The 21,267-nt window shown below is 55.4% G+C and overlaps 1 protein-coding gene across 3 annotated transcripts in view; it reads left to right on the top strand.

Moving 5' to 3' along the window:
- Positions 1-13,640, top strand: part of MID2 (midline 2) — a 61,646-nt gene extending 48,006 nt beyond the window's left edge. For all 3 annotated transcript variants that reach the window (XM_054289715.1, XM_054289716.1, XM_054289717.1), the window contains exons 5-10: positions 1,098-1,246; positions 1,654-1,781; positions 2,758-2,901; positions 6,250-6,411; positions 10,996-11,203; positions 11,382-13,640. In XM_054289715.1, the coding sequence (XP_054145690.1) occupies positions 1,098-1,246; positions 1,654-1,781; positions 2,758-2,901; positions 6,250-6,411; positions 10,996-11,203; positions 11,382-11,784 (1,194 nt within the window). In that variant the 3' untranslated portion in view covers positions 11,785-13,640. The remainder of the gene's footprint in view (positions 1-1,097; positions 1,247-1,653; positions 1,782-2,757; positions 2,902-6,249; positions 6,412-10,995; positions 11,204-11,381) is intronic.
- Positions 13,641-21,267: the final 7,627 nt, after the last annotated feature.

Below are 21,267 nucleotides of genomic sequence, written 5' to 3' on the forward strand. Positions count from 1 at the left end.
CTCCACGTGCAGCAGCAAGAGGGGTGGAGGGCTGTAACTCTGAGGGTGCCCAGGAGAGCTTGCATGACCCCACTGCTGTTCTCAGTGAGCTTGGGTGTGCACTGGGGTCCCACCATGGTACCCATGGCCAAGCCCCAAATCCAGATGCTGCCAGCAGCTGGGAGCAGGTTCCACCACATGTGTAGGCAGCAGAGCCCCCGGCACAGCTCCAGGACACGCTGGCAGCAGAGGGAGCTTTGAAATCCTGCTTCTACCCCAAGCACTCCAGGGAACATATTTCATGTAACGGTGCCGTCTGCCGGTCCATCTGTCTGTCTGCTTGCTCTTCCCACCCTCTTCCTTGACTCTTCCAGACTCTGCTGTCCAGTTCCAGCCATGCTCAGAAAGACCTGGAAGCTCCAAGATGTTGTTTGCCTACAATTGGCAGCTGGGTAGAGGTGAAGGGCACAGATTAGTGCCCAAACCCTCCACAGAAGCAGTGGAGAAAGGAGTAACCTCTAGAGGCTGTGGCTGGTTCAGAATTCCTCCAGTTGAGGAGCGAGGAATTCTGCTTTCCTGATGGATTGCCATTTGGTTTTCCATTTGTTCTGCCCTGCTTTGCCTGACAAATGGCCCAACACGTGTCTGGAGCCTGGGAGAAGGGAGGGGAGAACATACAGATTCCCTCATACCTTGGTCACCCGGCAGCTCAGTTCAGCACTTGTGAATGTGATCTCTTCCATCAGCTCTGTAGACACTTCCCCTGTTCCTGAGGTTCCCTTGCCTTGTGCTGAGTGACTGGCAGGGGTCTCATGGCAGCCTGCTCTCCTGGGCTGGCACGGGGGGATGCTGTATTTGCATGGCAGGAGTGGAGGAGGATGTGTTGTTCTCCGGGGTCCAGCACATGTGGGAGCATCAGAGCAAGCACAGCTGTGCCCTGGGGCTTTCCCACCCCCAGCAAAATTCAGCACAGAAAGTGCTTTGCTGCGCTCCCTCCCCAGAGCCACTGGGACATTCCCGTGCCCTTTCAGTGCTCCTTGCTGGCCGTGAGCAGCTGCCGGCTCAGGGTTCCCTGTGTGCCTCCCAGGCTGCTGAGCCCTGTGCCCTGTGCCCCGCAGGTGATGAAGCTGCGGAAGCTGGCCCAGCAGGTCGCCAACTGCCGGCAGTGCCTGGAGCGCTCCACCGTCCTCATCAACCAGGCCGAGCACATCCTGAAGGAGAACGACCACGCCCGCTTCCTGCAGACGGCCAGGAACGTGGCCGAGAGGTGGGCTGGGCTCGGGACCTGCTGCTGGAGCTGGCCCCGTTGTGGGTCCCTGCCCAGAGGTGACCCAAGTCCCCTCCAGTCACTTCCCTGGAGAGCCCCTGCCATCCCTGCTGCCCTCACAGGACTGAGCTGCATGGCAGGCCCTAACAATTCTGTGGAAGCATGTCCCCTTCCCTGGGGTAGGGAAGTGGTGGAAATGCCAGTCCAAAGGGAGTTCAGGGGCCAGTCACAGCTGTAAAGCCCAGGGGTGGAGCCCTCCCACTCTCAGGGAACCCGTCCCCAGGGGCAGTGGTCTATAGGTGCAAGCTGTTTTCCTGACAGCAGGTGAGGCACAGTGAGGCTGTCCCCATCCCTGGGCCTCCCTCATGCACCCTGTTGCATACTGATGGTCCCTTCTTTCCTTCCAGGGTCGCCATGGCAACTGCATCCTCGCAAGTCCTGATACCAGATATCAATTTTAATGATGCCTTTGAAAACTTTGCTTTAGATTTTTCCAGAGAGAAGAAGCTGCTGGAGGGGCTGGATTATCTAACAGGTGAGTGCTCAGGTGTGCTCCACTCTGTATCTTCCCCTCAGTCCCCTGCCCTGTGCTCCACCAAGGGCTGGCAGATCTATTTTAGGCTTAACCAGTAAAAAGCACCAGGTCATCTGTGGCAGAGCAGGGCCTCTGCTGTCCCCAGGACAGTGATAGGTCCCCATCCTCCTGTTTCACCCTGCTGTTCCTGGAGGACCCATGGAAAAGACCAGAAAGCTTAAAAATTATGGTCTCCATGAGCTGGTGGGGGAGGCTGATGTCCATAAGGATGCAAGAAGGATAAGGATTATATGACGGTTCATAAGGATTACAGGGGAGGAATGATGAATTAACTAATTATTATACTTCTATGGCACTCTGTGCTTTAACATTTCCATTTTTCTGCCGTTTTTCTGGGTCACTTGCTTCTAAATTATGAACCCTTCTGGGTGGGACCTCAGTGGGCTCCTCAGGGCTGCCCTGATGCCCCAGCACAGACTGATGGCTGCCCTCGGGGGTCTGGGAGCAGCAGCAGCTGCTGGATCAGCCTGTGCTGCAGCACTGGAGGGGTGAGAGCTCCAGGGGGCAAGGACATCTTCACTCACCCAAATCCGATTTTATCATCATGAGGCAGATCGGCTTTCAGTGAAAGATTAGCACAAGCATGTCCAGATCAGTTATGGGATGAAATACTTGCTGCACAACCAGGACAGGGAAATAAGTGGATTTGGAAGTGGGTTCTCAGCCTGTTTCAGGGTGGGGGTGTCAGACCTGATGGAGCAGCAGTGAAAACCCTGTGCTCTGACCTCTGGATGCCTTGTTAAACTGAAAGGTTCAGTTCAGTGGGAAACACAACAGATTAAATGAGAGAGGTTTTGGTGTTGAGAGTACTACTGCCACAAGCCCATCTCAGTCCTAACATGAGTGGAAAAGGCCTGGGTTTTTAAGGAAGGGAAGCCCAGACTGACCCAAGTCTGTGGCGTGTGCCATCCCACAGCGCCGAACCCGCCGTCCGTCCGTGAGGAGCTCTGCACAGCCTCCCACGACACCATCACCGTGCACTGGATGTCAGAGGATGAGTTCAGCGTCAGCTCCTACGAGCTCCAGTACACCATCTTCACCGGCCAGGCCAACTTCATCAGTAAGTCACTCACTTCCCCGCAGCAAGGAGTCCCATGCTGCCCACACAATCTCCAGCTGCTCCATCCCTGGAAGTGTCCGAGGCCAGGCTGGAGCAGCCTGGGATAGTTGAGGGTGTCCCTGCCCATGGCAGGGGGTGTCACTGGATGAGCTTTTGGGTCCCTTCCAACCCAGAGCGTTCTAGGATTCTGTAAGGAAAAGGTTCTCAGTTTCATCAGTGGTTTTAAAGGCTGGGTATTTATGGAGGAAACAGCAGCAAAGGATCTACCAAGGCCTAGTGGATCAGAGCAATAGACACCTCCTCATGTTGGGGGGGCCATCCCTGAGGTGCTCTGGACTGCGCTTGGTGTCATCAGCCCCAACTTGGTGAAGCATCAGGAACATTGGAGGCTCCTGTCCATCTCACAGCTCCCAGATCCATGGATACCTGGGGTCGTACGCAGGGCAGCGCTGGCTGCTCCATGGCTGATAACTATGGTGGTTTATAAACCCTCTGGAACAGCTCTGAGGCATATTTCCAGGTAATTTTTCATGAAAATTACTGCCATACCTAGTTGTTTTTCCAAAGCACAGATTTGTCTCACAGGAATGGGATTTGATTTGAGGGCTGAGGACAGAATCACTGATGGTCTGTGAGAAAGTTTTATTCTGGGTTTTCCTAGCAGCACTTGCCATTGTCAGAAGTGCTGACCAGGGCCCTCAGAGCGGCTCTTTGGGCTGCTGTCAGTCTGTCCCCCTGGCTGGGGGACGTTGGCACCGGCAGCACGGTGTCACGCAAGGCTGTGCAGTGCACTCTGAACTGTGCAGGAAGCTGACAGAGAAAGCTCCCTGTGACTTTCCAAGCTGGATCTCACCTCCCCAGCCCTGCCCAGCCTTTGTCCTTGTTTTGGAAAAGAAGATGATGCATTTCCTTTCCATGGTGGTTGTTGGGTGCTGGTGCTGCCGCAGCCAGACCCGCCCTGCTTGGCTCTCCTCTCCTTCCCAGCTAGAGCACGTTGTCTCCAGCACTTTGTCCTCTGGAAGCCTGGAGAGCTCAGCTGCCTCTCTGGCTCTGCTCTTGGCTGGCCACCAGCCCCATGTCCCCTGCACTTCCAGCTGTGGACAGGATGGGGGCTTGCTGGTGTCACCCTGTGGTTTTGGTAGGGAGGGATGTCTGAAGGTCCCTGTGCTAGCTCTGAGCAGTTTGGGCTGACAGGTTGCTCAGGGCTTGCTCCTTGAGGAAGAAGGACTGTTCAGGGATGGAGCATCCAGTGCTTCCTCACCCTAGGAGGATTTTGCCCTTTTCCCCTCAGGATTTCCCCTGCTGCAGCTTGTGCCTTTGCCTGGGACGATGCCAGGGAAGGATCTACTCTCACCTTTTCCCACATGCCACTTTGGACACGTGTGGCTTGGAGTCCCATACACCAAGGGACTTGGGAATGAGTCACCTGCCCACCTCAGGCAGGTGGGGCACAGGCATTGGGAAAGGAGGAGCTGTGGAGACCGTGAGGGTGAGGAACAGTGAGGGCAGTGCTGGAGTAGAGCCCAGAGGGTCACATGTCAGAAGTGTCCTCCTTGGCCAGCCAGCAACCTCCAGTTGCTCTTTGTAGGACGAGTGAAGAAAACATGAGTTAAATCCCTGAGAAGAAAATTAATAACTTACTGTCCCTTGCAATAGCACAGTTTGGGTCATGGGACTGTGTGAGCCCTGGCTGAACTCATGTGAAAAGAGTTCAGCTGGAACACTGGAACGCTGAACAGGGTCTGGGACCCTGACCAGGAGAGGAAATACCTTTCCAAGGTGTGCAGAGTTGGCCTGTGGAACCCATCCCCTTCACACTTCCATCAAAGCCAAGGGTTTGGCAAGAGCCAGACATTTTTGTAGAGGATGAATGCTACAATAAAAGGGATTTTTTAAAGCTTTGGCGAGGGTAGGAGTGAAGAGGTTAGTCTTCAAGGCCAAGCTCTTTGAGGTTGTTTTGCAAAAGAAACCTGCTTGGAAGGTCAAGTCCTTCTCGTTGTCATATCTTAGCCACCTTGTTCTTCCTGATGGAGCATCCCCAGCTGGCCCTTCCTGCAGGAAGGTGACACCGAGCGGGCCGGGCTGGAAGCTGCGCTCCAACGGGAGCAGCTCCGCGTGCAGGATCACATCTGCTTTATTTTCTACTTACATCACACTCCTCTGTGCCCCTCGGCCATTCCCATGCGTATCCCAAACCAAATTCAGGATGACAGGGACTGCAGCCTGCCCTTGTCCTGTGGCTGAGCCAGCCACTGAGGATAAATGAATTGGAAGCCGTTGCAAAAAAGGTGTGGAGCATTCCCAGCTCCTGCCTCCCAGCCCTGCACGTGTTGAAACCCTCTCTCCAGTCACCCCAAATTCACAATGCACTCCTCACCTCTCACCAGATCTAGGAAGCCTCCAGCTACTTCTTCCACGCTTCCTTATTCCTTTTGGCTCAAAGCCCTGCCCCTGTGCTGTGATAGCTGTCCTGGTGCTCGTGCCAGCTGCAGGTGATCCTCATCCCAGTGATGCCGATGGCAGGAGCAGCCTGTGGCACTGTGTAAGGCTTTTCCCCTTTCCTGGAGCACTGTGCCACCCCAGCTGAGGGACAGCACTACATTTCCACACATGCCAGGCCCTGTAGCTCTGACACTGCAAATCACTGTAGCAGTCAGTTTGGCACCTCCATGGTCTTGGATTCTTCATTCCTTCCCATTCCCAGAAAGAGTTCAGCCTGCTGAATGGCTTCCAAGTGTCTGGATCCCTTCACTGGGAGCTCATTTTCTTTGAACCACTCTGCAGATCAGTCTATTCAGGGAGCCAAGCATCAGCCTCCCTTAGCCATGGATTACTACTTCCCACGCTGGAGCACTGCGGACTGGGCAGGAGCAAGATTCAGTTGCAAACACATTGATTTGGGTGCAAATGCATCCCTTTCTGCTGCTGGAATTGCATACTGAGCAGGAGGGAGGTGTCCTGTGGGACACAGTGATGGTGGGGTGGTGATGGGAGGATGGTGGCCATCACCCCCTCCCAGGCACCAGCAGCTTGGTCTGCCAGCTGCCCTGGCTGGAAGGTGCTGCTGGCTGCATTTCCCTTTGTCTGCACCCTTTCCCCATCCCTTCCCATGGCAGCATCCCAAGATGCCAGCGCTGCAGCCCTGCTCCTGCCTTTGTGTGATAATGGAAGAGATTCTGTGTTGCTGGGATTTATCACCTCTGGAAATTTCCCTGCCACTCTGAACTCCCAGGCAGGTGGTAAATCCTTCCGAGGGACACATGGTCATGAGCTCTGCATTAGCAGCACAAAAGCTTTGTATTCTGTCCTTCCCTGGGAATAAATCTGTGCCCCTCTCCTGCACTGCAGGTCTCTACAACTCCATGGACAGCTGGATGATCGTCCCCAACATCAAGCAGAACCACTACACGGTGCACGGGCTGCAGAGTGGCACCCGCTACATCTTCCTGGTGAAGGCCATCAACCAGGCAGGCAGCAGGAACAGCGAGCCTGCCCGCCTCAAGACCAACAGTAGGTGCCAGGCACTCAGCTGGCCGTGCCACGTGGGGAAGAGAGTTTCCAGGGCACGGGGGTGCCTGGGTATGGCTGGGGGCTCCCGGTGAGCGGGCAGTGGCTGGCAGTGGGATGGAAACACTGTTGTTCAATCACTGGAGTGCCCATCTCCCTTGGTGCTTCTGTTCCTTCCCTACCTCAGGAATGGTCTCCTGATGCCCCATGTGGTGCCAGGGGCTCCCATCAGCCCTCTGCTCAGGTCAGCACCCATCCCTGGGGCCTTAGGTCATAATGGTCCGTTCTTCTGGTGGCTTTACATCCCTGGGCTTTTTGGGGCTGATGCAAGGGGTCACAGAGCAACTGTGCTCTTGTGTGTGGCTTAGCCTGCAGAGGGTTGTGGTTTGGAAAGCCATAAGATTGAAAAGTGTGTCCATGGTGGTGGATGGGGACTTTGCAGCCACACACAAAGCAGAAGATTTTTCTTTCCAGTGCCCTGGGGATGCCAAGGAAGGTTAAATGTGTTCAGGGAGGGCTGAGCTCTGACAGCTGTGGAGCTAGACCTGTCTGTGCTGGCACAGACAGAGCTCCAGGGTTTGTGGTAGGAAACCTTTTTCCACTGAAAGACAGCAAAGACAGCAGAAGCAGTGGCACCCATGGCCTGAAGGGTGACACGGGAGGGACAGTGTGAGATGTTGGGAGAGGAATAAGTTGTCTCTCCAGGCTGCTCGTGCCTTCCCAGTGCTTGCATGTCTCTTTGTGGTCCTGGTGAGCACAGCCCTCCCATCTGTCCCTCTCCCAACAGTTGCTTCTGCCTGAGCAAGGCTTTCATGATGATTTATCACCTCTACCTCCTCCTTTTCTTCGCGCGACATTAAACTGAATAAAACAACATTGAGGCAGTGGAGCTGAGGGAGCTGCTGAAGAGCAAACTCCAACCCAATCTGCCTGTTCATTAAAAATTTATCCCTCCTGCAGCTGCTGTTTCTCAGTGCTTCCCTGGCTCTGGGAGTGAGGGATGGGCGGCCTGGGAAGCTGGGAGCAGGGGCGGGTGCCCGTGGTGGCAGCTCCCCCAGCACAGGCTCTGCTCTCTGGGACCTAGCCCAGTGCCAGTCACCGAGCTGCCAGCACAGCTCTGAGGGCTCCTGCTTGGGGGTGGGCTGGGTTCAGTCAGAGTCCTGCCGGGTGCTGAGCCCCCCTTGCTGCAGGGATGTGTCTGCAGCAGCTTCTGCGTGCTTGAAACCTGGAGCAGCCCCACCTGAGACAGTGCACAGGTTATGTGTGGTTGTGGGGGTGCTAAAGCCCCTTCCACAAGGACCTCGCTTCCCACTCAGCTGTTGGGCAGGAGAGGCATGTGGCATTGATGGGCACATCCCTCTCTGCCACCAGTTTGGTGTTCCTTTGCCATCTGTGTTTGTGGAAACTTCTGAATTCCTGAAAGTTTGATTTAGCCATATATATTGATTTTTCTCCTTCTGTGGCCATCCTCAGGTGACAAGGGCTCCTTTGGGTGTCTGGTGGTGCTGCTGCCCTGTGCTACAGCCCCAGCATGCCCCCAATGGCTTTTCCTCCTGCTGGTATTTGGGACCAGGGCTTCTCCTTTTGCAGTGGACGATATCCAGAGGATATCACGTCCATGCTTTCCCACTGTAACCTCGGTGGAAGTGTCAGCAGCTCAACACAGAGACGGCCCATTAACATATTTCACAGCCTGTTCTGTTCCTGAAGGGATGTCTGGAGAGATCTCTCCATGGCCAGAAGGTCAGTGTCAGGACACATCGATTTCCGCAGCATCAGCGCTGTCAGTGCTGGCACTAAATCTGCATCCCTGAACAGAGCAGCTTGGGAGGACAGGTTTGGTGTGGTGTCAGAGAGACCATCTTCTGCTGAGGCTGGGCCTGAGCAGGACTTATTTAGGAGCAAGTGTCCAAAAGTAGCTGAAAGTGCTGGAATGCCGGGACAGGCACAGCTCTGCCATAAATAAAGTGCAGGGAAATGGGTTTTACAGCCTTTGCTTGGCCACTGCATCCTGGCCTTATTTTCCCTCACAATTCTGGCTTTTCCTGATTTCTGCATATCTTGGCAAGACCTTAATGTGCTACAGGATGGCTCCATCCACATCCCATATGAGATGTCAGGAGTGGGTTTGATGCCTGAGCAGTGGGCTGCAAGGTCACTATTACTGACTGAATCATGTTAGTGCAGGTGTTTTTAAGGACAGGATGATCCGTGCAAAAACTTCCCAGCAGGGAATCTGAAAATTTAGATGTATTTATGGCTTTCCTATGACTTGATGACTCAGCATCTTTGTTTCTTTCTTTGCTGAAGGTGATGTCTTCAGGGAGGATAGGATGGTGCTGGCAGCTGTGCACTGTGGGTGTCCTGTGCCCCACATGTGGCATCTTAGATGGCTGGTGGGTGTAGGGACATTGCCACTGCAGGCAGAGAGGAGGCACAGAATGCAGGAAGAGCTGCCTTTGTGTTCCTGTGTCCCTGCTGCTTGCTTTGCTCTCTGGGCAGAACGTGGTGGGTGCCTGCAGCATCCTTGGGTGCAGAGTTCATATCCATCCCTCCTTTCTCTCCACACATTCTCAGCCAAATGCAGTCACCAGCTGTCCACCCTCTCTGCAGCCAGAGGAGTGGGGCACAGAGGAGCTGCTGTGCTGCAGGGCACCAGTGGCACCCCTGCACTGACCCCCCCATGGGCTGGGCTGCTGGGCCTGGATTTGGCTGATGTTGGATGGCGTCTCCTGCTCCTGGGGATCCCATTGCAGTTATTTCTGTAGCTGTTATGTAAAGCAGCAGGCAGCCTGTCCTCGCTGTGCCGCTGGGTGGGTGACAGGAGCGTCCCAAGCTCACTGTGATGGGTGCAGGAGCCCTGGGAGGGAGCAGGTCTGGGGTCCTGCAGGGTGGGGATGGAGCTCCAGCACACACCTCCCTCTGCCTGGCTCCATCCCCGCATTCCGCTGACCTTGACCATGTTCCTGGCTGCCTCCTCTTTGCTCCCTCACACCCAGTGCCAGACAGGATTTCCTCTGCTCTGCTCACTCTGGCTCTGCTGGGAAGGGAGGGCTAATCCAGCTGATAAATGCTCCAGGGGTGGGGCCGGCTGTGTCCAGCCCTGAAGGCAGCTGCCTCCCCACAGCTCCCGAGCCTCATGCAGGGATGACAGCAAAAGGCTATCAGGAATATCCCAGCAAGCTGAATTTGTGGGATAAAGGTGATCTGGGCAACCAGCCCAGGAGCTACATGTTAGTGATGAGAGGAAACATCAATGATGAGAGGAATCATTGCAAGCCTCGCTCTCTGCAGGGCAGGGCTGGGGAACAGTGACTGGGAGGCACAGAGGCTGCTGGTGCTGGGGGAGCAGGGCGTGAAGGCTGCAGTCAGAACCCCCCTTCCTTTGGCAGCTCCCATGCTGGGGCGTTGAGGCTGGGACTGTTATGACCTCTGTGAAGTCTATATTTTTTCCCAGTGCCAGAGTGGTATTTTGGGAAGGGTAGCAAGCGCCTGGCTGTATTCTCTGAAATACCCTCCGACCCCTCCAACACTGCCCATCACGCTCACTGCCAGTGCATGCAGCTCAAGCACTTGCTCCAGGACATGCTAGCACAAACCAGTGATAAGGGCTGGGCTCCACTTCTTCACACTGACCTTCGCAAGAGGTTGCCTTCGGAAACAGAGCTGTGAGTGTCTCTGTCCTGATGGAGCCAAGTATTTTTATACCTCACTTCCTCAGAGCTTGTCTCTTTGCATTACTGCCAGGAAAAGATACAGCAGAAAGATCAGAGCAGCCAGAAGAAGGAGGGGGCAGGTCACTCCCAATTTGCAGTTTTACTTTCAGGCTTCTCAACTCAATTATTCAGCAAATTGGGCTCCAAGGAAAACCAGCACGAGCTACCATCAGGTTACAGAGCATGGCACAGATGAGCTCCGCTCTGCAGCTGCAATGGTCGCTGATTTTGCAGCTCTTTGCAGACATTTTCAGGTGTCCTGGGATTCTCCTTGTGTGTTTCCTGGCTTTCCAGGGTTTTCAGGCTGTTCTGGGGGTCCCCAGCCCAAGCTCAGGACCCCATTGACATGGTGGTGTCATTGTTTCTTCTTGCTGGGTCTCTGTGCCTGCAGCCAAAAATGAGAGCGTGAAGGAGGACACAGCTAGTCATGCCCCGAGCTGGGTACCAAAACATGAGGCTGAAGATATTGGTAGAACTTGGGGTGTTCTCTGCAGCTGTCACTTGCTTTGTCCTGAAGCAGGTGAATCCCTATGGAAATGCTTTCTGGTGCCTGTGTGCACTTTACTGCATCTCACATGAAACCATAGCAGCAAAACCCATCTGAACTCAATTTACTTCTTTGTAGCATCTTGGGGTTTTGTTTTTTGAAATCCAGAGATAGACTGAGGACTTTCAGAGGGAAATCATGAACAAAAAAGGAGTCTGGTTGAAGCTCTGGGACATCACCCAGATCTGGTCTGGTTTTGGGGAAAACACCCAAGCAAACCACCATTAAATATGCAAAGCTGAGAACACGGGGTGTGAAGAAGCCACGTTCCTGCACCATGATGCTAATAACACAAATCCTAATCCTTGTGTCTCTTCCCCACAGGTCAGCCATTCAAGCTGGACCCCAAGATGGCTCACAAGAAGCTGAAGATCTCCAATGATGGGCTGCAGATGGAGAAGGACGAGAGCTCCTTGAAGAAGAGCCACACACCAGAGCGGTTCAGCGGGACAGGCTGCTACGGCGCGGCCGGCAACATCTTCATCGACAGCGGCTGCCACTACTGGGAGGTGGTGGTGGGATCCTCCACCTGGTAAGGCACCACCTGTGTGAGTGATGCTTTCCTGCTCCAGCCTTTGCCAGAGATGCCCACCCTGTGCCCTTTCACAGCAGATGGGCTCTGAGAGCACAGGGTGCTGTAGCCATCGGGGCTGGGCTTGGTGCTGGGCCGAGGCTGGAGGAGGCTGAGCACAGCTTCTCCTCTCCTGCAGGTATGCCATCGGCGTGGCTTACAAGTCCGCCCCCAAAAACGAGTGGATTGGGAAGAACTCCTCTTCTTGGGTCTTCTCCCGCTGCAACAACAACTTTGTGGTGCGGCACAACAACAAGGAGATGCTGGTGGAGGTGCACCCGCAGATGAAGCGCCTCGGTGTCCTCCTGGACTACGACAACAACGCCCTCTCCTTCTACGACCCGGCCAACTCTCTCCACCTCCACACCTTCGAAGTCTCATTCATCCTGCCAGTGTGTCCCACCTTCACCATCTGGAACAAATCCCTGATGATCCTCTCGGGGCTGCCTGCCCCAGATTTCATCGATTACCCCGAGCAGCAGGAGTGTAACTGCCGGCCCCAGGAGTCCCCATACGTGTCAGGAATGAAAGCCTGTCACTAGGCTGCCCAGGCCTGCCCGTGCCCCGTGGCAGCACTGGCCATGCCGGTGGGTGCAAGTGGCCAGAGCTGCCCACTGGCAGCCATGCCAGAGAGCCACCGTGGCACCCGAGCAGTCGAGCACCAACCACACCCAGCTCCATCTTACTTTATTGGAAAAAGTGGAGGAACCTCAAGCCACAGCTGGAAATGAACTGCTGTCGGTGAGCTCCAGGGTGTGCAAGAGTGGCTGGAGCAGCTCTTGGCGGCTGCTCCCATGTCTCCCCAAGAAGATTGTCACCTGGATGGTTCTGTCTTCCCTTGGGGGGCTGGAAAGGCCAGGGCAGGTTTCAGGGTGACCTGAGGTGCTGTGGTGGTCAGGGAATGGCTCGTGCGTACCACGAGGCACAGATTGGGACAGGAGGGATGGGCTCTGGGCCCGCTGACAGCTGGGGTAGGGACCCAGAGCACTGAGCAGCACTTTCCAGGGAGGACTTTCCATGTGGTGAGGCTCAGTGGCTTCCCTGGTGGGATGGATAAGGCTTGGGGCGCTCGGTGAGTGCTGGCAGTGGCTGTAGGGTGGATGGTGGCCCTGTGGAGGGAGGGTGGTGCTCTGTGGCAGTGAAGATGGCACTGAGGGTGTTCCTGGGGCTGGCTGTGCTGCAGATGGCATGCTCCTGATAATTTTTGGGGTCCTGCAGTGGAGAGCCATGGACCCCCAGCCCACCATCTCCTCCTTTGAGAGCTTCCCAGTATCCAGGGAGGCCTGCATCCTTGAGAAGCTTTGGCCCCTGGCACAGAGGTTTGGCAGCTGCTCCTTCCCGACAGTGTCTGGCCAGCAGTGCCCTGCTCCACATAGGTCTCCATTAGTGCCCTGTCTGGTGTCCCAGCAGCAAAAACTCATCTTCCTACTCTAAGCCCACAGTAGAGTCCTGCTCAAAGACTACCTCTGTGCTCTGTGACCCAAAATCTCAATTAATTACACTGAATCTTGACTTCTGGCATGGTTTGTTCTCCACCATGCCAGGGGATTGGACTGGGTGCATTTTAAAGATCTCTTCCAGCCCAAACTATTCCATGATTCTGTGGTGGTGTGAGTGTGGAGCCATCCTGTTTATTCCATGGCAGAGGACTGAGTCTGTCCCAGAGGCTCAGAGACCCTGGTTCTGGGAGCTCTTTGGCTGTCTCCAGTATTCCCAGTAACCACAAGCATCAAGTTCCCTGGGCCAGCTCCAGTCTCCAGATTTATTTCAGAGGCCAAGAGGAGCTGGGCTGGCACACAATCCCTGTTGCCACCATGGGGGTCTGTGGCACAGTTTGGGGCCTGTGGGCATGTGAGTGTCTGGGACATTGTGGGGCAGGGATTTCAGGCATTATGGTGGCCCGAGGCAGCTGGTGCTTGGGCTGTGTGACATTTGAAGCCCCTTTTCCTCCTCTAGATGTGGTGCCTCGGTGGCAGTGGGAACCACTGAGCTGAGACCACCCAGCTCTGCCGGCCTTGTGATGGGGAACTGCCCCTGCTTGTGTTTTCTTCCACAACAGGGTAACCCACCTGACTGATCCAGGGTAGCCATGAGATGCAATCTGTTTGGACTTTAGCAGCCTTTAGCAGTCTCTGACAGGATCCTTCTGGACAAAATGTCCAGCCCACAGCTGGATAAACACATCGTGGGGTGGCTGAGTAACTGGCTCATGGGTCAGGCACAAAGGGGGACATCGGGCTGGCACGAGTCTCTTCTGGGGTTCTGAAGGGCTCCATCCTCAGCCCTGTGCTCTTCAGCATTTTCATTGACAACCTGGATGCAGGACTGGAAGGGATGCCAGGTCAATTTGCTGGCAGCACTAAGCTGGGAGGAGCTGTCAACTCTCTCAGGGGCAGAGAGACCCAGATGAATCAGACAGTTGGGGAATCACCAACCACGTGAAGTTTAACAAGGGAAGGTGATAAATTCTGTGCCTGGGATGGGGCCACCCTGATTGTGTTTATGAACTGAGAGGCTGTGGAGCAGCTGGGAAGGGCCCTGGGGTACCTGGTCCAGGTGGATCTCAGTCAGCCAGGAGGGAAATCCCTGTTCCTGGGGCATCAGGCCAGCTGGAGCAGGGAGGGGATTGTCACGTTCTGCTCTGGGCTGAGGCAGCCTCACCTTGAGCCCTGAGGGGAGTTTTGTGCACCACAATATGAAAAAGGCATGAAGATATCAGAGAGTGAGCAAAGAAGGGCTGTGAGGATGGAGAAGGGTCTGGAGGTGTCTTGTGAGGAGTGGCTGAGGTCACTTGGTTTGTTCAGCTGGAGAAGAAGAGAGGGGAGGCCTCTTTGTCCTCTTGAACTGCTCCCAAGGGGGAGTGGGAGGGCAGGTACCCATCTCTTCATTCTTGTGACCAGTGACAGGACTGAAGGAAACGGCTGGAGCTGATCAGGGGAGGATTAGGCTGGATGTCAGGAAAAGGTTTTTCCCTCAGGGGGTGGTGAGGCACTGCACAGTCTCCCCAGGGAATGGTCATGGCCCCAGGGCTGCCAGAGGTCAAGGGGCATTTGAACAATGCTCCCCAGCACAGGGTGGGATTGTTGGGGTGTCCTGTGCAGGGACAGGAGTTCAACTCAGTGATTCTGATGGGCCCCTTCAAACTCAGCTTATCCTGTGATTGTAAAGCCCAGGCTTGGGGAGTGAGTGCCTGGCTTGGACAGGGCACTTGGGGCTCATCCCATGGGGGCTGTGCCAGAGACAGCTTGAATTCATCTGGAGCCAGTTCAGAATTCATCTGGTGACCCCTCCCAAGAGGATGCATTTTGGTGAGTCTGGTGGTGACAGCTTTGCCCAGGAGGAGCATGTTGCCCAGCATGCCATCTCTGTGTGTCTGGACTGCGGTTTTTGGAAGAGGGAGGTGGGCAGCACCTTGGGGAAGGATCTGCTGCCGGCCCTGCCAAGCTGACAGGGCTTTCCCTCTGATGCAGGCTGCTTCCCATGGTGCCTGGCAGGGCAGGCACAGGGGCTGCACCCCTCCTTCTTGGCTCCTCCTGACAGCTCCTGCACTCCGTTTGCTTCTGCCAGCCCCGGAGTGCAGGAGCTCAGGGAGGGTGCAGCAGGGGCAGGCCTGCCTTCCCCACGGCCTGGCTCATGCCCCCTTTCACTCTGGGACGTTGGATCACCCTTTGAAGTTGGATGTTTTTCATGGGAAGGTCTCATGGAAGTCCCTTCTGCTTGTGCCGGTCCCGTGGGGCTGCTCGGCCTGTGCCACCCCAGAGCGATGCCAGGCCCTGCAGGGCGATGGTGGCCCTGGCAATGCCAAGGACGGTGCTGGCACTGCTGGGATGGGCTCGGGGAGCATCCTCAGCCCAGACACCATGAGCCCTTAATGTGACATTTGCACCTGATGAAATTGCACTAATTGTGGGACCCCCTGGCCCCCACACACGTCTCACACCCGGCCAGATGGGGACTGGGGGAGCCCCACACCCCGAGCAGGGGCTGGGGGCCTTTCCCAGTCACCCGCATTGTCCTCTTGTGGTACTGAAAGCAGAGCCCACCCGACTGTCACCGTGATTTGGGGAGCACAGCCCCATCCTGGGCCCTGCTGAGGACATGGAGGGAGGGCAGAGTGCTGCTGCTGGTTCCTCTGCTCCTGGGGACACCCACGTTCAAGCTCGGGATGTGTGGACTCCTGGCTCCCCTCAGCCTCCCCTTCCACGTGTAACATTCCTGCTTCCATTTTACTTGGGGGAGGGCTGTTCTTCCTGTTGGGTTTTTCCCTTTTTGTTGGTTTTTTTGCAACTTCTTTGTTAACATGTACATATATATATATATAAAAAATATAAATATAAATATAAATATATAATATAATATATATACATTGCTGAGTATGTCTGTGTGTGGGGGAGGCCATGAGGTGAGGACAGCCCTGGGATCTTCTTGCTGGCCATCACAGTGTTCCCCAAACCTAGCAAAACATGGCCATGCATGCACAGAGCAGAGGGGATTTGTGGTACCACCCAGCAGCACTTTCCTTGTGCTGGGCTCAGCCCAGCCTGGAGAGCCTGCGGGGTGGCCAGGCACAGGGGGTGCTAAAGCTCCATCCAAAAACATCCGTACACGTAAATATCGAGCACCCTGCTGCCAGCCCCTGGATGATGTTCCATTACCCAGGACACTGCGTGTGCCAGTCTGCTGTTTTCCCAGTCCTGGATGGCCACAGGGGTTCTGGACATCTCTGAGTGCCAGCTAGGGCCAGGCTGGTGCTGGGGCTGCGGTGTGGCTGTGAGAGCCGCCCTGCACAGAGCCCTGCCGGGCACAGGGACCGGCAGCGGGCAGGGAGAGCTCGACCAGCCGGGAGGAGCTCTGCAGTTCCCCTCTCCCAGCACATCCCTGGGCTCTCCCAGCAGGCAGGAGTGGCCCGGGCAGTGGGCACAGCCCATGCTGGGACGGTGCCACCGGGCAGAAGCTGCTGGAGAAGGGGCACTGGGGGCAGCCTCATGTGCGGGAGCACAGGCACACAAACCTGCAGGAGACAGAGCCCATTTTTGGAGCACATGTGCCTAAAATATTTATTAAGCGGAAAACATGCAGTGCAAACCAGCACTGGGGAATTAAATATTTCTTTATGCCGTTGCTCCAGGCTTCTCCTGTTAAAGATAAACCACCAGCACATGGAACCTGCCTGGAGGATGAGTTGCTGGTTCTGCTAGGAACAAACCTGTGGCATTTGTGTGGGTCAGAGCTCTGCCCTTGCTGTGGGTTGTCGGTGCCACACAGCAGTGATGGGCCGGGTCTGGTGCTGGTGCTCCTGCTTCTGCCACAAAGACCCCACTGCCCAGAGCCCACACTGAGGAGTGGGGAGCTGCAGTGCCCAGGGCCCACAGCGTCCATTTCCAGACTTTTTGTTCCCTGGTCCAGAGACTGGCAGGGTAGCCCCCAGGCACCGCAGCTTGCCAGGGGGCTGTCCCAACCCCATCCCTTCATCCATCCCATCCCATCCCATCCCATCCCATCCCATCCCATCCCATCCCATCCCTCTGCTCCAGCCTGGTTTGCTGCATGCCCTAGGACAAGTGTGTGTGGTCTGGCAGGTATCTGCAGGTGCTCCTGAGCTCTGGCCACTAGTCAAACAGATCCTGCTCCTTTTTGGTTGCCAAAAGCCAGAGGTGCCCCAACCCTGGTGAGCAGCCCCCATGGCAGGAGAGACCCAGAGCCCTGCCACCCAGCCCGGAGCCCAGTGAGCGCCCAGCGAGCAGCAAGGACACAACACAAAAATCTGGCTATTCCCAGATATAAGGGGACACAGATCCTCTCCTTTCACCATGGGACAGTCTTCCCTGGGAGAGAACCTGCTCCCCCCTCCATGGGATTGACACAGCGTGGGAACCTTCTTTCCTTTTAAACTGAAAAACAAAACCTTCCAAAGGAGAAACATTCCCCAAATGGCCACAAATGGGCCCTTGAAGGGCAGAGCCTGGGTTCTGGGGAGGTGCAGCCTGGCCGAGCCTCCAGACCCTGCAGGGCTTCACCTGGGGCTCATCCCGGCTGTCACAGCAGCTCAGCAACGTGGACCATCTGCTCAGTGCATCCCGAGCTTCCAGAGAGGCAGGCATTCTCTGCGTGGATGTGTCTGACACGCTGCTCCCCCGTGCTGCCGGCAGCATTCCTGTCTCGGTGGCTCAGGCTGGCCGTGGGCGCTGCTGTGGATGGCCAGGATGGGTGCCAGCCCAGTGCCTGCAGAGCTGGCGGGGCTGGGGGGGGCTGGGGAGGGCACACCTGGGCAAAGCAGGGGGTGCTGGCACTCACACTCACCCATCCCTCCTCCCTCCACCCCGATGGAGCAGGAGGAAGCTGCAGAGATTGCTCCATGGTCCCTAGAACGATGGTGTTAGGTGGGAAATGAGCCCTGGGAGGGGAGGATGCGTTTTCCTCGAGGCTTTCCATAGGAGCACTTCATTATCCCTGAAGCTCATGGGCTTCATTAGCCAGAAAGCCATCTCCAGGACAAACCACAGCCCGAGGCAAGGCCCAGTTCCTGCTGGGGCTGCTCAGGCTGGCTTGGCTCGGAGCCCACTTGGTGCCAGCCTGAGGAATGGGCGTGACTGGGGGGTGCTGGGCAAGGGAAGAGCAAATGGCAAAGGGTCAGCCTGTACTGAGGTGGTGACAGGGAAGAAATGTGGCAGTGTCACCTGTGTGTCCTCTGGCTGTGGAGCCATCCCCACCGTGGGACTGCCCCCACGTTCCCTCCAGCCAGTGCCAAACCCTGCTCCAGCCCTCGCCAGGGCTGGGGATGGCCCGGGGCTCTCTGGCACAGCTCCTGGGAGCCAGGGGAAGCTGCTCAAAGGATGTCACCCTGTCACCTCTGCCCGAAACAGCCGGTGCCACAGCCGGTGTCAGCGTGAGCCCGGGAAGGAGCTCTGCCCTTTCTCCTCCTGCTTTGTCTGGTGCCTTCCCCTGTCAGCCTCGGGTTTCTAGGAAACTGCATCCCTCGTTGTGAAAGCCAATTTAAACCATCACTCACGTGGCAGGTTGTTTCATGGAAAGGAAAAGGCTGCTCTGAGATGATGGAATGAGCTTTGCTGCTGCTTTCAAGGAATGTGCTTTAAACACAAGAGGTTTCAGTGTCACAAATACTGAAAATCAAACCAGAAATGCATTCCACAAGTCAACCAGGAGGGGAAAAAGCAGAGTGTGGCATGGGCTTGGGAAGGCTAATGGCAGGTTTTGGGGGACTGAGTGGAAGGTTGGTGTTGGCTTTTCATTTCTTTTTTTACTTTTCATTTCTTCTGTAGTTCACAAAATAGGAAATTTTAAAAATCCCTCCCTTGAGAAAGCTTAAAAACACACTGCCTGGGAGCCCTGGGGCTTCCCCCTGCTCTGGGAAGCTGCAAAGTGAAGAGATAAGAGAAATCACTGGGTTTATATGATGAGTGACATCAAGATATCTCATCTGTCCCATCTGCAGCAGCAATGGCTTGCATTGGGGCGGGATAATCCTCACTGGGAATACATGCCACAGCTCTCCCATCCAGGAATGAAAACCCCTTTAACTGGTGATTTCACTCCAGGCTGGGGGAAAAAAACAATAGTTAAATAAATGGATGGAAAAGAAAATCACACCCTGACCTGCTCATAGACTGTGCAGGGTGAATGAGTTAGAGTCAGAGTTGGCCCAAATTAACCCTTAATGGAACTTGAGACTTTAAATACTCATCTGAATAACCACCCCCTAAAACTGATCAAGTGTTCTTGATCATTAGACTGAGCATCACTTAATATTCTTGGTCTGGCTATGGAGTGATGGACAATGCCTGGAATGAGACCAGAAACCTTTATTGAATAATTCTGGGGTTTAGGACATGTGAGAGGGAGGGAGGCAGGAGGGAGGTGGTGAGGACATCAGTGCTTGTGTCTCAGACTAAAAATGGCTGCAGGGGGAGCCTCAGGATTTCTCCTGAGCTTCAGGAACCCATCTTGAGTTTCAGGAACCACCCTGAGCTCCTGGAGCCTGTCCTGAGTTGCAGGAGCTGTCCTGACCCACCTGGAGCAGGCAGATTGAGACTCCAGCCCTTCATCAGCCCTTGCAAATGCCAGCTGGCCCCTCTCCTGAGAACATCCCATCTAGGCTCACCACGGCATCCTCCCGGCTCCGGAGTCAGGCAGGAGCAGAGCAGGGACTGTTAATGGAATTGGGTCCAGTTCTCCATGGCAACCAGCAAGAACTGGGTCAGTGCAGGATGCGAGGAGCCAAGCACTCCCAGGAGCTTTAAAAGTAAACACCAGCAGAAATTGAGGCCCAAGGAGCCGGGGGGGACAGGGGGACCCTGGGACCCCCAGAGCTGCAGTGGAGCCCCCATCCCCACATGTCAGAGAGCAGTGGGGTCCCACTCCTGCCCAGGGAGGGGACACAGGAAGGCTCCCGTGGGTACCTCTGCACAGGACAGTGGATCCAGGGCTGCACAGAGCAGGGGCTGCCTGGTCCCCAAGGCACACACAGACCTCCACAGCTACAGTGAGCAACTGAGCCCAAAAACTCCCTCAGCCACAGCCTCCCTGCCCCCTGTTCCCCATCGCTTTGCGCCAACTTCCTTCTCTCCACATGGCCCTTGCCCTCCCGCCTCCCTGGCTCTAATTTGTCCCTGTTTATTTACACGGGCAGGCAGGCTGACATCCATCAGGGGATTCTCTGTGCAGAGGCTGTCTGTGTGAAAACCCTCATTACAGCTCCTTGCTGACAGGAGCTGTGCTGGGCTCCTTTGATCAGCCAGACGCTCGGGCGGAGCCTGGCTCTGTGCTGCAGCCGCTGCCTTTGCTCTGTGCTCAGCAGCCGGGTGGCAGAGACTCCACCGTGCCCTGCCAGAGCACAGGGCTCTGCCCCACAGCCTGGCAGTAATTACCTGAGTGATGGGCCAGCGCTGAGCAGCAGCCATGGGGGAGGTGGTTTGAGGGGACTGCAGGGCCGAGCAGGAGGAACTGGAGGATGGAACTGGATAATTTTTAAGGTCCCTTCCAACCCAAACCATTCCATGATTCAAAGAAGCCAAACACCAGAACAATGAGAAAATTACCTGCAGAGTTTCCTCAAGGCCCATGAGAGCCACAGATTTGGCTGCCGTGGTTACTGATGGTCACGAGGAGCCATCACCACCTTCAGCTGCTTTGATGATTTAATTGATGCCTGGCCTCTGAGCTTTCATGTACCAAAATATATGTCCATCATTTGGCAGACCTTTGCCCTTCATTTTTCATTAAAATCCATCTGTTCTGTTCCCAGTGTGTCACCCTGATGTGAATAACTTCTCTTGAGTGGTATCTTCATTTGTAAAATGGGCTTTTTAATCCTGCTCCACCTGATAATGAATTAAACACTCTCTCAACATTCACACAGCACCTGGAGGATGGAGAGAAGTGCTGCTGATGACAAAATTACAGTGTTATTTTATTTCACTCACTGCACAAATACACAGCAGCATCCTCTGGGCCCACTGAGCACCTTCATCCTTGTGCCACAATGGAGCCTGAGCCCTGTCCCCTGCACAGCCCCACACTGCCCCATCTACATCTTCAGGCACTTCCCAACCCAGTCCCCACCACGGGGGCCCAAGGTGGCCAGCATGGAACGGCCAAAGCCCCCCATGGCCTGGGAAGGTGGGCAAGGGGGGAAGTGGCCAGGTGGGGATGCTCCCTCTGTGTCACTGCAACCCTCACGTGCCCAGGGCAGGCGGTGCTGGGCACTTTGGGGCTGGTTAATGGCATGGGAGCCCTTTATCCCTGATGGCATGGGTACACCAGACATCATGTATGGAACACCTGTGTTCTCAAGGCTCCTCAGCCAAGTGGGATTTTCCCCTGGATGGGTCAAGGTAACCAATCCTACCCTGCATGGTTCCATGGGAGCTGGGATCTGCCCCCTGTGCCCTCTGGGATCTGCCCCTGTGCCCTTCCCGTGTATCTGGGCCTGCCCCTGTGCTGTATTTAACCTGGATTTCCCCTCAATCCTCCTACAATCAGAGAATCAGAGAATCTCCTGAGTTGGA

Source organism: Melozone crissalis, unplaced genomic scaffold (assembly GCF_028551555.1).
Source record: "Melozone crissalis strain CALT ecotype California unplaced genomic scaffold, PUWL_Pcris_2 ptg000068l_1, whole genome shotgun sequence".
NCBI lineage: Eukaryota > Metazoa > Chordata > Aves > Passeriformes > Passerellidae > Melozone > Melozone crissalis.